At 43.8% G+C, this 19,482-nt stretch overlaps 1 protein-coding gene across 2 annotated transcripts in view; it reads left to right on the top strand.

Annotated features, from left to right (window-relative positions):
• LOC139263875 (secernin-1-like) overlaps positions 1 to 19,482 on the top strand; it is a 209,372-nt gene that overhangs the window by 28,800 nt on the left and 161,090 nt on the right. For both annotated transcript variants that reach the window (XM_070879943.1, XM_070879942.1), the window contains exon 2: positions 19,258 to 19,417. In XM_070879943.1, coding sequence (XP_070736044.1) covers positions 19,259 to 19,417 — 159 coding nt within the window. In that variant the 5' untranslated portion in view covers position 19,258. The remainder of the gene's footprint in view (positions 1 to 19,257; positions 19,418 to 19,482) is intronic.

The following is a 19,482-nucleotide window of genomic DNA, read 5'->3' as shown; positions in this document are numbered from 1 at the left end:
GGGAAAGAACGAACTGTTCCGTTGGGACAGGCTCCACTTAAACTGGCCTGGGATCAGCGTTCTGGCAAATTGAATAACTAGGGCAGTAGCTAGGACTTTAAAATAATAAAGGGGTAGGCGGGAGGATTCAGGAAAGAGTAAATTCAAAAGCAGTAAGAAAAATGTCAAGACTATGGAGCAGAGTAGCAATTGGGGTAAATCTGAGTTTGAGGTTGTAATTAGCAGAATAGTTAAAAGGGAAACTGTGAGTGCAGTGTATTTGGATTTTCAGAAAGCATTCAATAAGGTGCCACATTAGAGGTTATTAAACGAAATTAGGGCTCATAGTATATTAGCATGGATTGAGGATTGTTAATGGGTTGGCAGACTAACTAGTGGGGTACCACAAGGATCGGTACTTGGGCTTCAGCTATTCACAATCAGTATCAATGAGTTAGATGAGGGGACCAAGTGTAATGTATCCAAGTTTGCTGATGCAAAACTAGGTGGGAAAGTAAGTAATGAGAAGGATGCTAAGAGATATAGACAGGTTAATTGAATGAGCAGGAACAGGGCAGATGGAATATAATGTAGAGAAATATGGAGTTATCCACTCTGGTAGGACAAATAGAAAAGCAGAGTTTTTAAAATGGTGAGAGATTGGGAAATGTTCGTATTCAGACGGATCTGGTGTCCTTGTAGACAAATCACTGACCGTTGACATGCAGGTATGGCAAGCAATTAGGAAAGAAAATAGTATGTTAGACTTTATTACAAAAGGATTGGAGTATAAGGATAAAGAAGTATTATTGCAATTATACAGAGCCTTGGTGAGACCACACCCTGGGGTACTGTGCACAGTTTTGGTCTCTTTATGCAAGGAAGGATATACTTGCCTTAGAGGGAGTGGAACAAAGGTTCACTAAACTGATTCCTGGGATGGAGGGTATTGTGTATGTAGGCACCTTTGGTAATGACTCCATGAGGCAGGGTATGGTACTTAAACTGTGTAGACTGTAGTCCTTTATTTGCAGCTCCTCGAGTCAGGACACCAAGCTGTGAGCTCCCTTTTATACTGGGTTACCTGCATTATGCAGGTAACCCTTAGGTCTCCAGCAGCAGCACCCTCTGGTGTACAGGTAAGGTGTGTACAGTGTAAGGTACATTCAATGTTACAGGCATCATATAACACTACAAGCATGCATACATAACAGGGGGATTGTCCTATGAGGAGGGATTGAGCAGACTAGGCCTGTATTCCCTATAAAGTTTAAAAGAATGAGAGGTGATCTCATTGAAACATATAACATTCTAAAGGGATTTGACAGGGTAGATGCAGGAAGGATGTTTTTCCTGGCTGGGGAGTCTAGAACCAGGATAAGGGGTTAGCCATTTAGGACTGAAATGAGAAATTTCTTCTCTCAGAAGGTGGTGAATCTTTAGAATTTTCTACCCCAGAGGGCTGTGGATGCTTAGTTGTTGCATATATTGAAGATCAAGATCGATAGATTTTTAGATATTAAGGGAATCAAAGGATATGGGCATAGTGCAGGAAGGTGGTGTTGAAGGAGAAGATCTGCCTTGATCTTATTGAATGGCAGAGCAGGCTTCAGGGACCAAATGGCCTTATCCTGCTCTTATTTGTAACATTTAGCATATAACCTCCTTGCTTCTGAACTCTCTACATTTATTTATAAATCCAAAGATCCTTACGGCCTTTTAACTGCCTTCTCAACTTGTCCTGCCACATTCAAAGACTTGGCTACATCACCCCCAGGTGTGTGTGTGTGTTCCTGCACCCCCTTTAAAATCATCATTTACATTATATTACACCTCATTCTTCCTACCACAATGGATCATTTTACACTTCTGATTCAATTTCATCTGCCATGTGTCTCTGCATTTTACCAGTATGTCGAAGTCCTCATGAAGTCTGCTGCTGTCCTCCTCACTGTTTTGCTACATTTCTAAGTTGTCATCTTCAAACTTTGAAATTATGTCCTCTGCACCCAAGTCCAAATCATTAATATATATCAAAAAGTCCAGTGGTCCCAACACTGACCCCTGGGGGACACCACTGCACACTACCCTCCTGTCTGGAAAACCAAACATTCACTGCTACTGTCTGCTTTCTGTCCCAGAACCAATTTTGTGCCCACACAGCTACTTCCAGTTTAATCCCATGGGCTTCAATTTTGCTGACATTTATTATGTTCCCCTAAGTCTATGCTCTCTTAGCCTATTTTGCTAACTTATTTATATAGCGCTTTTAATGTATTAAAATGTCTGAAGGCAGTGTTACAAGACAAAACCGATAAATTTGACACTGAGCCACAAAAGAAGAAATTAAAGCAGATGACCAAAAGCTTGTTTAGAGGTAGTTTTTAAGGAGTGTCTTAAAGGAGGAGAGAGAGAGAGAGAGACACGGAGAGGTTTAGGGTGGGAATTCCAGAGCTTGGGGCCCAAAAAGCTGAAGGCACAGCCACTGATAGTTGAGCAGTTATAATGAGGGATGTTCAAGAGGCCAGAATTTGAGGAGCACAGACATCTTGTGGGGTTAGAAGCATAGAAATTTGCAGCGCAGAAGGAGGCCATTTCAGCCAATCATGTCCACGCTGGCCGACAAAGAACCGTGCGGCCCTTGGTCAGCAGCCCTAAAGATTACATGTGAGACTGAAAAAGATAAGTAAGATGCTTTAGACTGGGAAGTAGTCTAGTGGCCCTCCATCAACCATAATTTCATCAAAGAACTCGATTGTGATATCTTCACAGAGCACAAGCACACACAGCTTCTAACATGGCAGGCAGCTCTCTCTCGGAAGTCTCCGGAATCTGCCTGGTTCTGTTTATTATAACTCTGCAGTTGCAGTACGCAAAACGTCCACATCCACAGTATGGAGCTACCAACATTACAAGCTTACAGACATTACACTTCTCCCTCCTTAATGAAGTTGTTATAACAAACGTCATACATAACTTTCATGTTTATACATAACACAGGATAAAAACTTTTTTTTTCCATATTTACAAATTTAACTTTACCACTTGTTTTCTATTTCAAAGAGGCTACCTTTGCTCTCGAACAGAACCTTCCAAACATGGTGTCGAATCTAACTCATTCGAAGCTCATCCTGAGGAATGTTTTCCTCCATGGAATTTCCTTGATTTTCATTTGAACTCACTCTAACTTCAGGCTCTTTGCTTTCCTGACTAGGGCTCAGACTTTCATTCTGATTCTCTCCTGGATTTGTTTCCAGTACATTGGATTTAGGATTTGCTACTGGTGTATCAAAACTATCTGATGAGTCAGAAATAATTGAATCATTCCCACCTTCAACTCCTTCCATGTCTGTAGGTAAAATATGATCAATAAGAACAAACCTAACCTGTCCATTATCAAACATCTTTACCAAATATGTGCGAGGACCACATATCTTCACCACTCTTCCTGGTTACCACTTTACCCATTTATGGTGATGGCTCTTCACTCTCACCTTCTGGTTTAATTTCACACTTCTCTTTTACTCTACCTCTATCATGATTCTCTTTCTGTCGTAATTGTGTCTCTTCTACGGACTGTGCCAAATTTGGTTTTACCAACAAGAATCTGGTTCGTGGCTGTCGTTTGAGAAACAACTCTGTTGGTTTTCTACCAGTAGTTGTATGAGGAGTATTTCGATATGTAATCAAAAAATTAGCCAATTTGTGATCCAATGACAACTGTCATTTCCTTGGATTTGGATCTAACATTTGTTTTGAGGGCACGTTTTGCAATTTGTACAGTGCGCTCTGCTGCACCATTTGAAGCAGGGTGGTATGGTGGAACCTTGGTATGTTTCACACCATTTTTGCTTGTGAATTGTGCAAATTCTTAACAAAATTGTGGTCCATTATCTGAAACAATTTTTCTGGGAGGCCAAATTAAGAAAATAATTTTCGCAAAATGTCCAATGTTTTACTTGTTGTTTTCCACATTGGAAACACCTCAACCCACTTCAAATGGCTATCAATCACATTGAACAATTGTTGTCCTTCTAACTCAGCAAAATCAATATGTAACCTTTGCCACATCCTGGGAGGCCATTTCCATGGCTGTAATGATAATGGTACTGGTGGTGGTTGCTTGCTTACCGATTGACATGTACACTGACCCACGATGTACTCTATATCTTTATCAAGACCTGGCCACCATAAATAACTGCGTGCAAAACTCTTGGTCAAGCACATTCTCAGGTGCTGATCATGGAGGTCTCCTAATAATTTGGACCTGAATTTATTTGGTATAACCACTCTTGCACCCCACATGATACAATCTTTATTGATTTGATAATTCATTCCTATGAATGAAGAATGGATGTGTATCTTTGTCTGTTACCTGGTTTGGCCATCTATTTGCAATATACTCATACACCTTTGACATCACTGGGTCACGTTTGGTTGCTCTACCAATCTCTTCAGCTGTGACTGGCTGTTCATCAATGTATGAAAAATAAAACACTTCTTCCCTATCGGGTGTAACTTGTGATGGGGAAGGCAATCTAGACATTGCATCTGCATTACTGTGATCAGCTGATCATCTGTATTCAATATCATATGTATATGCTGACAAAATCAAAGCCCATCTCTGCATTCAGGCTGCAGCTAATGTTGGAACTGGGGACTTTGGATGGAGGATTGCTGTTAGAGGCTTATGGTCCATAACGATGGTAAACTTATGACTATACAAGTATTTGTGAAACTTCTTGACCCCAAAAATTAATGCCAAAGCTTCCCTTTCAATTTGCGTATAATTATTCTCACTGGCACAGAGTGCATGAAGCAAAAGCAATTGGTCTCTCCTCCCCACTACTTAATACATGAGATTACTGCCTCAACTCCATACGGAGAGGCATCACATGTTAGCTTAATCTCCTTAGATATGTCATAGTGAACTAACATGATGCTCTCTACCAATTTGCTTTTACACTCCTTGAATGCTATATCGCATTCTTTTGACCACTTCCAATGGACCTGTTTTCAAAAGTTCATTCAGTGGATGTAATACTGTAGCCAAATTTGGTAGGAACTTCCCATAATAGTTCAAAAGACCCAAGAATGAACGAAGTTCAGTGACATTCCTGGGAGTGGGTGCATTTTTAATTGCATCCAATTTTTCCATGGGTGGATAGAAACTATCTTTGTCTACTCTGTACCCTAAGTACTCCACTGAGTTTTTAAATAACTCTCACTTACGAGCAGACACTCGTACTCTGTGCTTCTCTAGCTGTTTGAGGACTTCATTCAATATGTTATTATGAATTTGCCTATTTGGTGCTGAAATTAGTATGTCATCCAAATGACATAATACCCCTTCAATACCTTGCAAAATCTGGTTCATCACCCCTTGGAATATGACAGGGGCGGAAGACACTCCAAACGGTAGCCTATTAAATTGATATCGGCCTAGATGAGTATTTATAGTCAAACATGACTTGGACTCCTCATCTAGTTCAAGCTGTAAGTAGGTATTTGTAAGATCCAGTTTTGAGAAGATCTGACCACCTGTCAGTGTTGTGAACAAATCTTCTATATTCAGCAATGTATTGGGCACATTACCCTCTAGAACCTGGTTTACGGTTACTTTATAATCACCACACAATCTTACCTTACCATCAGACTTGGGTACAACAACAATGGGTGTAGCCCAATTACATCGATCTATCTTACAAATAATGTTCTCAGCCTCTAGTCTTTTGAGTTCTTGCTCAACTTTCTCCTTGAGTGCATATGGTACGGAACATGGCTTGTAGTAAACTGATCTAGTGTCCTTCTGTACCCTGACACTTGCCTTGAAGCCTTGGATCGGACTGCCCGTTTCGCAGAACACTTCAGATACTTCTTGATAACCTCATCCGTTGATGAAATTCTCGCTTCCACACAAAATCTTACTCCAATCCAGCTTCAGTGAGCTCAACCAATTTCTTCCTTGTAGGGCAGACTTGTCTCCTTTCACTACTATTAGAGGCAAGTTCTGAAATTGATCTTTATATTTCACCGGTACGGTGATGCGACCTACCACAGGAATTTTCTCTCCTGAGTAGCCTCGCAGCTCTATCTTGGATTTCTCCAGTTGGAAATTACGCAATTTGTCGAGGTACAGCGACTCCAGTACTACACTCATGGATGCACCTGTGTCAATTTCCATTGGTATCTTGAATCCCGCAACATCTGTGTGGATTTTGATCCTTTCTGAATCGCTGTCCGTTAACCTCATGCTCCTGATGACTTGTAACTCTAACATCTCCTCATCCTTGTTGTTCTTCCATGCTATGTAGTCTCTTGGGATTTCTACTCCTAACTTTGAACGCTGGACTCATAGCTTTGAAAACTGGTTTACCCTTCAGTCGACATAACTTCGCAAGATGCCCAGTCTTCCTGCACTCTGCCTTCACATATGGACAACTTTGAGCAATGTGTTGTCCCAGGCACCTACATATAGTACGACTTCGACGCTTTGTTAGAATTTCCAGTTTCTGAGACTTTGGGCCCCCACCATCTTTTACTTTGAACCTGCAGGTGATTTACCTCAGTTGACTGACGACCATAATTATTATTTAATTCTCGGGAATATTGTTCGGCCATGCCCATCGACCTCGCTGTCTGACAAGCAATCTCAAAAGTCAAGTCATCCATCGTCAATAACTTCCTTCTGATTGCATCATTTTTCAGCCCACAAAAAAACGATCCCGTAATCCTCTGTTTTGAAAGTTTCCAAAATTACAGTGCATCGATAGCTTTTTTAATGCTACGATGTAATCACATACTTTCATCAGTCTTTTGATTCCGAATCCCAAAACGATAGCTTTCAGCAATTTCTAACGGTTTGGGGTTATAGTGCTGCTCCAGCTTCGTTAAAATCTCTAAGCGTTGTGTCCTTTGGCTCGTCAGGCACAAGCAGATTTACAAGGGTTTCGTACAATGCCGGACCCGCCTCTGATAAGATTGCTTTCTTGCATTCCAACACAGCCCGGTTCTGGACTGCATTGTCTGTAACTTCAATTATGTTATTTGCAGTGAAATACATTTCTAGCCGATCCACATACACTTTAAAACGTTCCCCCAAATTTCCGATTACACCTGCCATTTTAATCTCTAGCTGTTCACACCGTGTGCTGTATTTTACCTTGGATTTTGTAGCTTTGTTCCAAAGACAGAAACTTCCAAAGTCTCTGTCGGCTGGCTGAATCCTTTCCCAACAAAATTTAAGCTTTAAATCATCCGAAAAATCCCATCTTGCCGCCAAATGTGATATCTTCACAGAGCACAAGCACACACAACTTCTAACATGGCAGGCAGCTCTCTCTCGGAAGCCTCCTGAATCTGCCTGGTTCTGTTTATTATAACTCTGCAGTTGCAGTACACAATACATCCATATCCACAGTGTGGAGCTACCAACATTACAAGCTTACAGACATTACATCAATCAAGTTTGTCAAACACGATTTGCCTTTAACAAATCCGTGCTAGCTTTTACTTGTTAACCCACATCTTTCAAGAGCCAATTAATTTTGTCCCAGATTATTGTCTCAAATTTCCCCACCACTGCCAATGGGCTGACTGGCATGTAATTGCTGAGTTTATCCCCCTTTTTTTGAACAGGGATGTAACATTTGCAATCTCCAGTTCTCTGGCAACATTCCCCTATCCAAGCAGGCAATTTCCACCCTTACTTCCCTCAGCAAACTTGGATGCATACCATCTGGACTGGATGACTTTTGTATTGAGCACTGGCAACTTTTTCAATGCCTCCTCTATCGATTTTTATCCTATTCAGTTTCTCGACTACTTCCTCCTTTACTGTGATAGAGGCAGCATCTTCTTTAATGAAGACAGATGCAACATATCTCAGCCATGCCCTCTACCGAAAAGAAAATCTCCTTTTTGATCCCTAATCAGCCCCACCCTTTAACTACCCTTTTACTATTTAAATGTTTATAAAAGATTTTTTGAGGAAAAATTGGTAGAGTGGTAGAGAGGCGGAGAGGTTTAGGGAGTGAATTCCAAAGCTTGGGGCTTTGGCAGCTGAAGGTACAGCCACCAATGATGGAGCGATTTAAAATCGGGGATGCTGAAGTGGCCAGAATAGGAGGAGCACAGATATCTTGGAGGGTGGTAGGGCTGAAGGAGAGCAGAAAGATAGGGAGGGATGAGGCCATGGATGAGAATATTAAAATGGAGGTGTTGCTTAACTGAGAGCCAATGTAGGTCAGCGAGCTTGGATGGTGGATAAATGGGACTTGGTGCGAGTTAGGACATGGGCAGCAGAGGTTTGGATGACCAAGTTATGGAGGGTAGAATGTGGGAGGCTTGCCAGGAGTGTGTTGGAATAGTCAAGTCAAGATGTAACAAAGGCATGGATGAGAGTTTCAGCAGTAGATGAACTGAGGCAAGGGCAGAGTTGGGTGAAAAATTACTAAGAATGAAGTGCAAGATACTGAGTGAATTCAGTGTCATCGCACAGCTTACAGGGAACATTGGTGAAGACTATATGTTGTGATGCACAAGGTGTCACAATTGTGTGGGACAAGTTTGATGGTCCAGAGGGTCTTTACCTGTCCGTCATTGTTCGTATATGAAATCTGGGCCAATATCAAATTTTGTATTTAGATAGGGAAATGTGTAATTTAATTAGTGCTACAAAAATGTTTAAAAGTTACTGCACATTTGCCAGGAGGGGGTTTGTTGAACCTGCATAAAGTTCAAAAGCAAGCGCTCTACTCGGAACTTCTTCACGGCGAACGAGCCAAAGGTGGGTAGAGGAAACGTTACAAGGACACCCTCAAAGCCTCCCTGATAAATTGCAACATCCCCACCGATACCTGGGAGCCCCTGGCCAAAGACCGCCTTAAATGAAGGAAATGCATCCGGGAGGGCGCTGCACACCTCGAGTCTCAGCGCCGAGAGCATGCAGAAATCAAGCGGAAAGAGTGTGCGGCAAATCTGTCTCACCCTACCTTACCCTCAACGACTCTGTCCCACCTGTGACAGGAACTGTGGCTCTTTTATATTGGACTGTTCAGCCTCCTAAGGACTCATATATTTTAGAGTGGAAGCAAGTCTTCCTTGATTCCGAGGGACTGCCTATGATGATGATGATTAGTTAATGTTTACTCATTTTAAGTTTCCTTTGTGGACAAAGGAACTAGTCAGTGGTTTAGGGAAGAGTTGCTATGAATAAATATTTGCAAAGAAGTAAAAGGAGCTGGAATTTCATCCCTCCCAGAACAATTGAAGGGAGTTACAATCACATCCATTGTCCTCTAACAAAGTACAGCTTGCAAAATTTCCTAACATACATCAGGACACATGAACCTTGTTTCAGTGGGGGTGCATTTGGGAAACAGTGATCACAATATAATTAGATTATGAGTAGTTATAGAAAAGAACAAGGAAAAATCAAATGTAAAAGTAGTCAACTGGAGGAGGACTAAATTCAGTGAGTTGAAAAGGGATCCAGCCCAGTTGGATTGAAATCAAAGATTGGCAGGTAAAACAGCAATGGGAAATCTTCGAATAGGAGATAGTTTGGGTACAGACTACAAATATTCTCACGAGCTGGATAGGAAGGGCATCCAAAGCTACAGCTCCCTGGATGACTAAAGATCAAAGGCTAGACTTTCCCTAAAGCCCCTCATTGCCCGATGTCATGATCTGTGACCAGGATGTCATCTTGGAACACGTCGGTTCTAGGGGCGGACTTCAGTAGACTCTCCATCTTACTCTGAAATATGGCTGCAGCCGAGCGAATTCCGAAAGGGCACCTGTTGTAGATAAACAGTCCTTTGAGTGTTGATGCACGTAAGTTTCTTTGACCTCTCGATCAGCTCCTGTGTCATGTAGGCCGACGTCCGATCCAGTTTAGTGAACGACTTCCCCCGGCTAGTGTTGCAAACAGGTCATCAGCCTTCGGTGACTGGTATTGATCCTGTTTCGAAATTCGGTTGATCATAACCTTGTAGTCTCCACAAATCCTGACAGTGCCATTACTCTTCAACACAGGAACATGGGGCTGGCCCATTCATTAAATTCGACTGGTGATATAGCGCTTTCACGCTGGAGTCTGTCCAGTTCGATTTCGACCTCCTCCCTCATCATGTACGGAATTGCCCGAGCTTTATGATGGACTGGTCTTGCATCTGAGTTCACGTGGATCTGCACCTTGGCTCCTGTGAAATTGCCGATGCCTGGTTCAAACAGCAAGAGGAACTTCCTCAGCACTTGAGCACATGGAGTATCATCCTCCTCTGACGCTTTGATATCATTCCAATTTCATTTGATTTTTTTCAAGCCAATTCCTGCTGAACAGCATTGGACCATTGCCTGGAACAATCCATAACGGTAAATCATGAACTGCACCATCATACGACACCTTGACTACTGCACTGCCTATCACTGTTATGAGTTCTTTAGTGTATGTGCGGAACTTGGCATTGACTGGACTCAGCTTAGGCCTCACCGCCTTAGTACAAGTCCCCTGGTCCTGATGAAATGCATCCCAGGGTATTAAAAGAGATGGTGGAAGTTATAGCGGATGCATTCATTATAATCTACCAAAATTCTCTGGACTCTGGGGAGGTACCAGTGGATTAGAAAGCAGCTAATGTAACGCCTCTGTTTAAAAAAGGGGGCAGACAAAAGGCAGGTAACTATAGGCCGGTTAGTTTATCAGTAGTGGAGAAAATGCTTGAAGCTATCATTAAGGAAGAAATAGCGGGACATCTCGATAGGAATAGTGCAATCAAGCAGACGCAGCATGAATTCATGAAGGGGAAATCATGTTTAACTAATTTACTAGAATTCTTTGAGGATATAATGAGCATGGTGGATAGAGGTGTACCGATGGATGTGGTGTATTTAGATTTCCAAAAGGCATTCGATGAAGTGCCACACAAAAGGTTACTGCAGAAGATAAAGGTACGCGGAGTCAGGAAATGTATTAGCATGGATAGAGAATTGGCTGGCGAACAGAAAGCAGAGAGTCAGGATAAATGGGTCCTTTTCGGGTTGGAAATCGGTGGTTAGTGGTGTGCCAAAGGGATCGGTGCTGGGACCACAACTGTTCACAATATACATAGATGACCTGGAAGAGGGGACAGAGTGTAGTGTAACACAATTTGCAGATGACACAAAGATTAGTGGGAAAACGGGTTGTGTAGAGGACACAGAGGCTGCAAAGAGATTTGAATACGTTAAACGAATGGGCGAAGGTTTGGCAGATGGAATACAATGTTGGAAAGTGTGAGGTCATCCATCTTGGGGGGGGGGGGGGAAACAGTAAAAGGGAATATTATTTGAATGGGGAGAAATTACAACATGCTGAGATGCAGAGGTACCTGGGGGTCCTTGTGCATGAACTCTTTTGGGAGCAAACAAAAAACATAAAACCGTGCCCCCCCGATCTGGAGGAAACACCAACCATTTACAAGGCCCTTTTATTTATTTTTATTTTTTTTGGGGGGGTTTTTTTGGGCACAGAATCATATTTTTCCTCCAAGTGCCCCCAAAATGCTGAGAATCGTAGTCGGCAGGATTCAAACCTGCGCGGGATAACCCAATAGATTTCTAGTCCATCGCCTTAATCACTCGGCCACGACTACTGTGTTGTGCATGAATCCCAAAAAGTTAGTTAGCAGGTAATCAGGAAGGTGAATGGAATGTTGGCCTTCATTGCGAGAGGGATGCAGTACAAAAGCAGGGAGGTCCTTCTGCAACTGTTTAGGGTATTGGTAAGGCTGCACCTGGAGTACTGCGTGCAGTTTTGGTCACCTTACTTAAGGAAGGATATACTAGCTTTGGAGGGGGTACAGAGATGCTTCACTAGGCTGATTCCGGAGATGAGGGGGTAACATTATGATGATAGATTGAGTAGACTGGGTCTTTACTCGTTGGAGTTCAGAAGGATGAGGGCTGATCTTATCGAAATATTTAAAATAATGAAAGGGATAGACAAGATGGAGGGAGAGAGGTTGTTTCCACTGGTCGGGGAGACTAGAACTAGGGGACACAGCCTCAAAATACAGGGGAGACAATTTAAAACTGAGTTGAGAAGGACTTTCTTCTCCCAGAAGGTTGTGAATCTGTGGAATTCTCTGCCCAAGGAAGCAGTTGAGGCTAGCTCATTGAATGTATTCAAGTCACAGATAGATTTTTAACCAATAAGGGAATTAAGGGTTATGGGGAGAGGGCGGGTATGTGGAGCTGAGTCCACGGCCAGATCAGCCATGATCTTATTGAATGGTGGAGCAGGCTCGAGGGGCTAGATGGCCTACTCCTGTTCCTAATTCTTATGTTCTTATGTTAGTATCCCACAGCTTGTCGAATATCCTCTGGCTCATTATTGATTGACTCGCACTCGTGTCCAGTTCCATCGGTACTGGCACACTGTTAAGTTTCGCATTAATCATTATCAGTTGGCTCTTAGGGCCCAACTTTGGCCATGAATTGCATAGATTTTTTTGGAATAAGATTTTTTGGCATAAGTTTTAAAAAAAAAATGCCAATTTGCTCCACAGTAAATCAATTAGGTACGATTATTTTAGGTCATTTTTTTTTCAAAAGGGGGCGTTCCCAGACACTTGCGACAGTTTTGGTCATTTATGCCATTTTGGCCAGCATAAACTTACTCCAAATCGACTTAGATCAGCGTATGTGGCTAGCTCTGAAAAACCTTGTGGGCAGTCAAGAAAAAGCAGCGCAGATTCGGTAGACATTAGGGCAGGGATGGGGAGGGAAGGGAACTGGAGAGGACATCAACAACCAAGCGCCAAACATTGCAAGGAAAAGCTCAAACCATTAAAGTACTAATAAAAAAGAAGTAAAATCCTACCTTAATCTTTGAAGTCAACACGGGAAAGGCAGCGGGCCAGCCTGTGCGTAAGGCCATTCGGCCTGGGATAGGGAAGGGAAGACACGCACCGGGAGAAATGCGAGCTGCTGGATGCTATCTCGCGGGGGGTGCAGTAGCCAGAGAGCGAGATGCTGAACTCTATACAACGGGGAGGCTGGGAGGGGTAGGGGTAGGGAGAGCAGGGTTTACTTTTTGGAGCTGTTCCTGTGTTGTATTAATTGATCATGATTCATTTTTAATGTAAAATATATTTTATTCAAAACTTTGCAATGTACTTAACTTTAGTGGTAATAAAAATATTCTGGTATCAAACTTTACTCTTTAAGATCACTTAAATGTTAAGATCACTTATAAACTTGTAATGTTACATAACTTACAAAAAAACACCTAATGTGAGAACAGTTAGAACAGTGAGTGAAGTGACTTAAACAACAAAAACAACAGCAGCAAAGAAAGGCTGCACCCATCTCTCATCCCCCTTAGTCTAAGGCCGCCGGCTGTGCTTGTTTGGTCTTGGGCTCATCACGACCCCTGCCCGCAGGCGGTGGCGCAGTGTTTCTGGCGTGCATACCAAGATTATTCTTTCTACCATCTCGGCCACTGGGCACCTCTTGAGGATGGGGGGTGTCAGCGTCACGTGGCAAGTTGGAGAGCCCAGGCGGCAAGCTGGAGGGCACGGTGCGGGGGATTGGAGTGGGAGTGGCAGTTGATTCTGTCAATGGGCGTGGGGTCTGGGCGTGTTCCCTTATTGCAGCAGCTAACTCAGACATTTCCTCCCTCATAGCCTTAGTCATTGCAACTGTCGTCCTTTCCACTACCTCTGACATGCCATCCCTCCTGGTCAGCATTCCTTCACTGATGTTAGCGGACATGGTTCCCATTTCCCATGCAATTACTGTTACTTCTCCCAACAGTCCTGCTACCATCTCACTCGCCCTAGTTATGGTGTCCAGGAGTGATCGGGTAAGCTCAACACTCTCCCCACCCAATGCCATCATCTGAACCACATCTGAGATGCAGGATTCAACAGGAGAGTGTGGTCCATGTCTCTTCCCCTCCCCCTGGATCTGACTCGCAGCGTTTTACTGAGAGACGCAGGCTGGGACCTTGGGTGTTCCTTGCTGATTTGCACCAGCAGCAGCACCACCACCACCACCACCACCACTGGGACCTGCAACCTCAGACGGTGGGAAACCATAGAATTAGGAGGGGAAAAATAGAGTATGAGAGGAAGCTTGTTGGGAACATAAAAACTGACTGTAAAAGTTTCTATAGATATGTGAAGAGAAAAAGCTTGGTGAAGACAAACGTAGGTCCCTTGCAGGCAGAATCAAGTGAATTTATAATGGGGAACAAAGAAATGGCAGACCAATTGAACAAATACTTTGGTTCTGTCTTCACGAAGGAGAACACAAATAACCTTCCGGAAATACTAGGGGACAGAGGGTCTAGTGAGAAGGAGTAACTGAAGGAAATCCTTATTAATCAGTAAATTGTGTTAGGGAAATTGATGGGATTGAAGGCCGATAAATCCCCAGGGTCTGATAGTCTGCATCCCAGAGTACTTAAGGAAGTGGCCCCTAGAAATAGTGGATGCATTGGTGATCATTTTCCATCAGTCTATCGACTCTGGATCAGTTCCTGTGGACTTGAGGGTAGCTAATGTAACACCACTTTTTAAGCAAGGAGGGAGAGAGAAAACAGGAAATTATAGACTGGTTAACCTGACATCAGTGGTGGGGAAAATGTTGGAATCAATTATTAAAGATGAAATAACAGCACATTTGGAAAGCAGTAACATGATCGGTCCAACTCAGCATGGATTTATGAAAGGGAATGCTTGACACATCAAGAATTTTTTGAGGATGTAACTAGTAGAGTGGACAAGGGAGAACCAGTGGATGTGGTGTATTTGGACTTTCAAAAGGCTTTTGACAAGGCCCCACACAAGAGAATGGTATGCAAAATTAAAGCACATGGTATTGGGGGTAATGCATTGACGTTGGCATTCAGGAAGCAGAGAGTCGGGATAAATGGGTCCTTTTCAGAATGGCAGGCAGTGACTAGTGGGGTGCCGCAGGGCTCAATGCTGGGACCCCAGCTATTTACATCAATGATTTAGATAAAGGAATTGAGTGTAATATCTCCAAGTTTGCAGATGACACTAAGCTGGGTGGCGGTGTGAGCTGCGAGGAGGATGCTAAGAGGCTGCAGGGTGACTTTGACAGATTGGGTGAGAGGACAAATGCATGGCAGATGCAATATAATGTGGATAAATGTGAGGTTATCCACTTTGGTGGCAAAAACGTGAAGGCAGAATATTATCTGAATGGCGGCAGATTAGGAAAAGGGGTGGTGCAAGGAGACTTTGGTGTCATGGTACATCAGTCATTAAAAGTTGGCCTGCAGGTACAGCAGGTGGTGAAGAAGGCAAGTGGCATGTTGGTCTTCATAGCTAGGGGATTTGAGTATAGGAGCAGGGAGGTCTTACTGCCGTTGTTACAGGGCCTTGGTGAGGCCTCACCTGGAATCTTGTGTTCAGTTTTGGTCTCCTAATCTGAGGCAGGACGTTCTTGCTATTAAGGGAGTGCAGCAAAGGTTCACCAAACTGATTCCCGGGATGGCAGGTCTGACATGAGGAGAGACTGGATTGACCACTGGATGGGCCTGTATTCACTGGAGTTTAGAAGAATGAGAGGGGATCTCATAGAAACATATACAATTCTGACAGGACTGGACAGGTTAGATGCAGGAAGAATGTTCCTGATGTTGGGCAAGTCCAGAACCAGGGGACGCAGTCTAAGGATAAGGAGTAAGCCATTTAGGACCGAGATGAGGAAAAACTTCTTCAGAGAGTTGTTAACCTGTGGAATTCTCTGCCGCAGAGTGTTGATGCCAGTTTGTTGGATATATTCAAGAGGGAGTCAGATATGGCCCTTGCGGTTAAAGGGATCATGGATTATGGGGAGAAAGCAGGGAAGGGGTACTGAGGTGATGATCAGCCATGATCTTATTGAATGGTGGTGCAGGCGTGAAGGGCCGAATGGCTTATTCCTGCACCTATTTTCTGTGTTTCTATGTCGAACCACTAATCACGGAAGAGCCTGGCAAGTGAGATATGTTGACCTCCAAGGTTCAGTCGAACACTCCTGTCTTCGAACCCCTCCCACATCCACTCAAAGTGCCCCTCATGCCCATGTTGTTCTGGAGGGTTGCTCTCCTCTTCAGGCTCGTCCACAACTGAATCTTGAGGACAATCCTCCTGATGATCCAAATCAAGTTCTGCAACATATAACAGAACAGTGAAATGGGTGGCATGAGTAGGCTCACACATAGCAGGCCAGGCAGCAGGTTGATTTGAAGGGCCACTATGACTTTTCATGACTTGCCCACTCCCATACGTATGGGCCCAGCTTGTGCAGTACTGATGGTTTTTCTCCAGGCAGTCCCCATCAAAGCAGCGCACCTCTCTTCCAAGGGTGTCAGTGGGTGCAGATTTGCTGGTGGTCCTCCTGTTCTAGTTGTTTCCCTTTTGTTGTGGGCAAGTTTCTTCTGCAAAGATGAAAATGTAACTTTTTAGAGAGGGTGTCTTTCTGCTGGGTGGGACATATACAGCTGGTCACATTTACAATTGAAATTACATTGAATAAATGGAAATATTACTTACAAGAACTACTTGACCAAGGTCCTGCCACTTCTTTTTACACTGCCTTCCAGATCTCTTGTTGATCACCAATCCGCAGAATTCTTCTGCAACTTCGTTCCAGTGTTTTCTTCTTTTTGGGTGGCACTTTTGTGTGACCTCTGCTGGTATCCAGTTGCTGCCATCTGTTCTCAATGACAGTAACTAGCGTCTCGACTTCGTCATGCAAGAAATTCTTTGTTCTTGGTGGACATTGCTGCATTATTGCTGCAACTGCTCGGAGACACTAACAGCACTTTTGCAATGCTCTGACACACTTCCACTGCACTTAGTCAAACTGTGATTTTTCAAAACATACAGTCCTCTGAGACACTAACAGCACTTTTGCAATGATCCCAAACACTTTTCCAGGCATGCAACAGTTAATTTCAGGCAGGACACTGCTGCTTGCATTCAGCACAGCAGCTATTTCAGAGCTCTCCTGGCACGCAACGAATAACAGCTGCGATGCACTTTAAAAATGGCTGAGTGCCAAGTTTTGCCGCTATTGTGCATGCACGCATGTCGGGCCGACACCACTGCGCATGAACGCAGATGCAGGCACTGTTTTTGGCGCTGGCCTGTTGCTCCGCCACCCCACTTCAGATTGCACACCATGCCGGGACTCCGGGGACTCTGAAGAGCGGCGAGGATGGGACGACTTTTTCCCGCCGCCGTTTTCAGCGTGCAACGTCGGCGCACTTCAGGTCAGTGCACCGATAAAACGGCTTGGGCAAAGTTGGGCCCTTTGTTAGGAACGAATACAGTCCATACACTTCCTCCTCTGGTATCTCGGATTGCAGATCCGGATCTGCGCTATACTGGTCATCATCCTCCACGTGGTGTGTCGCAGCACGCTTGCTCAGTTGCGGACACATGCGCTGGAGATGCCACAGTCTCGAACAGCCTTTACAAATGTACTGTTTAAATGACACTGATGATTGCCCCCACAACGCCAGCACGCTGAAATCGGATTCATTCCCGTTGGCGGACTTTGGGCAGCCATAGGTTTCGTATAGGCAGTCGAGTAGGCCCTGCCATATGCAACTCTGCCAAACAACGATACAATCTTGTTTACAGTACTTGCCGAGTTCCGATTTTTCAACGATATCTGCTTTAAGTTTTTGTCTGTCGTCATGAATGCCTGGGCAATCATGATGGCCTTGCTCAAATCTAGCGTCTCCGCTGCCAGTAGCTTATGCAGGATCACCTCGTGGTTGATGCCGATTAAAAGAAGTCTCGCATGTCTCCTAACGTGTTTTCGAACTTACACGGTCCAGCTAGACGTCTTAGGTCAGCAATGAATTCCAACACATCCTGGCCCTCAATGAACGTGCTTGTAGAATCAATATCGTGAGATGATAATGCCGCCTTCTGGTTTGAGATGGTCACGTACCAAAGCACACAATTCCTCATAGTCCTTGTCTGTTGGTCTTGCAGGTGAGAGAAGATTCTTTGAGTCCATAGATTTTCAGACCGCAAACCGTGAGGAAGACCGCCCTGCACCTAACTGCGTCAGCAGGTTCCTCCATTTTGTTGGCCATGAAGTACTGGTCCAGGCGAACAAAATCTGCCCGGTCCCCTCCCTCCACGAATCTCTCCAGAATTCCAATTGTGCTAATTTTTGCATGTGAAGGTTCTTAAGTTACCTTGTCGCCAAATGTTATGTTTATAATAACTTAATAGACTGAATACTGTAAACTAACACAGATACAAACCTGTCTGCTTTATTTGGGTCCAAAGTGATTACATGATGGCTTGCCTTTTATACCTCGGCCACACACACGTGTGTACAGCCCAATGACCTCTGACAGTGGCGCCACCTGGTGGCTAGTAATCCCAAGCATACATACATGGCAGAAGCTTATGATAAATGTCAGGTATATCTCCTAAAACCCTGACCCATACCTTTGTTATCTCTAGACTTGACTATTCCAACGTGTACCTGGCCAGCCTCCTATCTTCCAATATCTGTAAACTTAAGGTCATCCACACTCGGCAGCCCGTGTCCTAACTTGCACCAAGTCCCATACACCCATCACCCCTGTGCTTGTTGACCTGCACTGGCTCCCAGTTTAGCAACACCTCGATTTTAAAAATTCTCATCCTTGTTTTCAAATCCCTCCATTGTCTTGCTCCTTTATCTCTAATTGCCTCGACCCTACAACCCTGCGAGATATCTGCGACCCTCCAATTTGGGCCTCTGAGCATCCCTGATTTTAATTGCTCCACCATTGGCGGCCGTGCCCTCAGCTGCTGAGGCTCTAGAATACCCTCTCTAAACCTATTTGTCTCTCTACCTCCTTTTAAGGCGCTGTGTAAAATCTCTCTCTTTGACAAAGCATTTGGTCATCTGATATCTCCTTATGTGGCTCGGTATCCGATGTTGTTTGATGACGCTCTTCGGAAGTGCCTTAGGAAGTTTTACTACGTTAAAGGCATTATATGAATACAAGTTGTTGTTAGGCTGTTAATTTTACCATCCTTCAATCTGATTGGTTAAGGGGATGCAAAGTTGCTTGCTCTGTTTACTCCGTTCCCAAATGCCGTTTCCCTCGCTGTGATATCACTTTCAGCAACTTGCGCCACACACATTTGTAAACGTACAAGGAAAAATCTAACTAACGACAGACGTTGTTAGATGACCTGCTACAGCAATCTAGGGCACATATTTAGTAGTGATGCTCTTGACTTTTTCCTCAATCTGTAGAATGGCCGTGGCTCCTTCCAGTTCCTGCTTTGCAGCTCTGCCACCTGTCACAGAGGCTGCGTATACAATATTTGGAAAAAATTCAGCAAGGCCTGCAAATGAAGTTCAAGAAGTCATTTATATTCCTGCCGCTTCTCATGAACCAGGATCCAAGGTTCAGGTAAGAAAACATTTTTTTTCTTCACCTTCAAAATGTTACTTTTACGTTCCGTTTACTTCAGAATA

The sequence above is a fragment of the Pristiophorus japonicus genome, chromosome 5 (assembly GCF_044704955.1).
Source record: "Pristiophorus japonicus isolate sPriJap1 chromosome 5, sPriJap1.hap1, whole genome shotgun sequence".
In the NCBI taxonomy this organism is placed as follows: domain Eukaryota; kingdom Metazoa; phylum Chordata; class Chondrichthyes; family Pristiophoridae; genus Pristiophorus; species Pristiophorus japonicus.
This window is presented reverse-complemented; position numbering and strand designations above follow the sequence as displayed.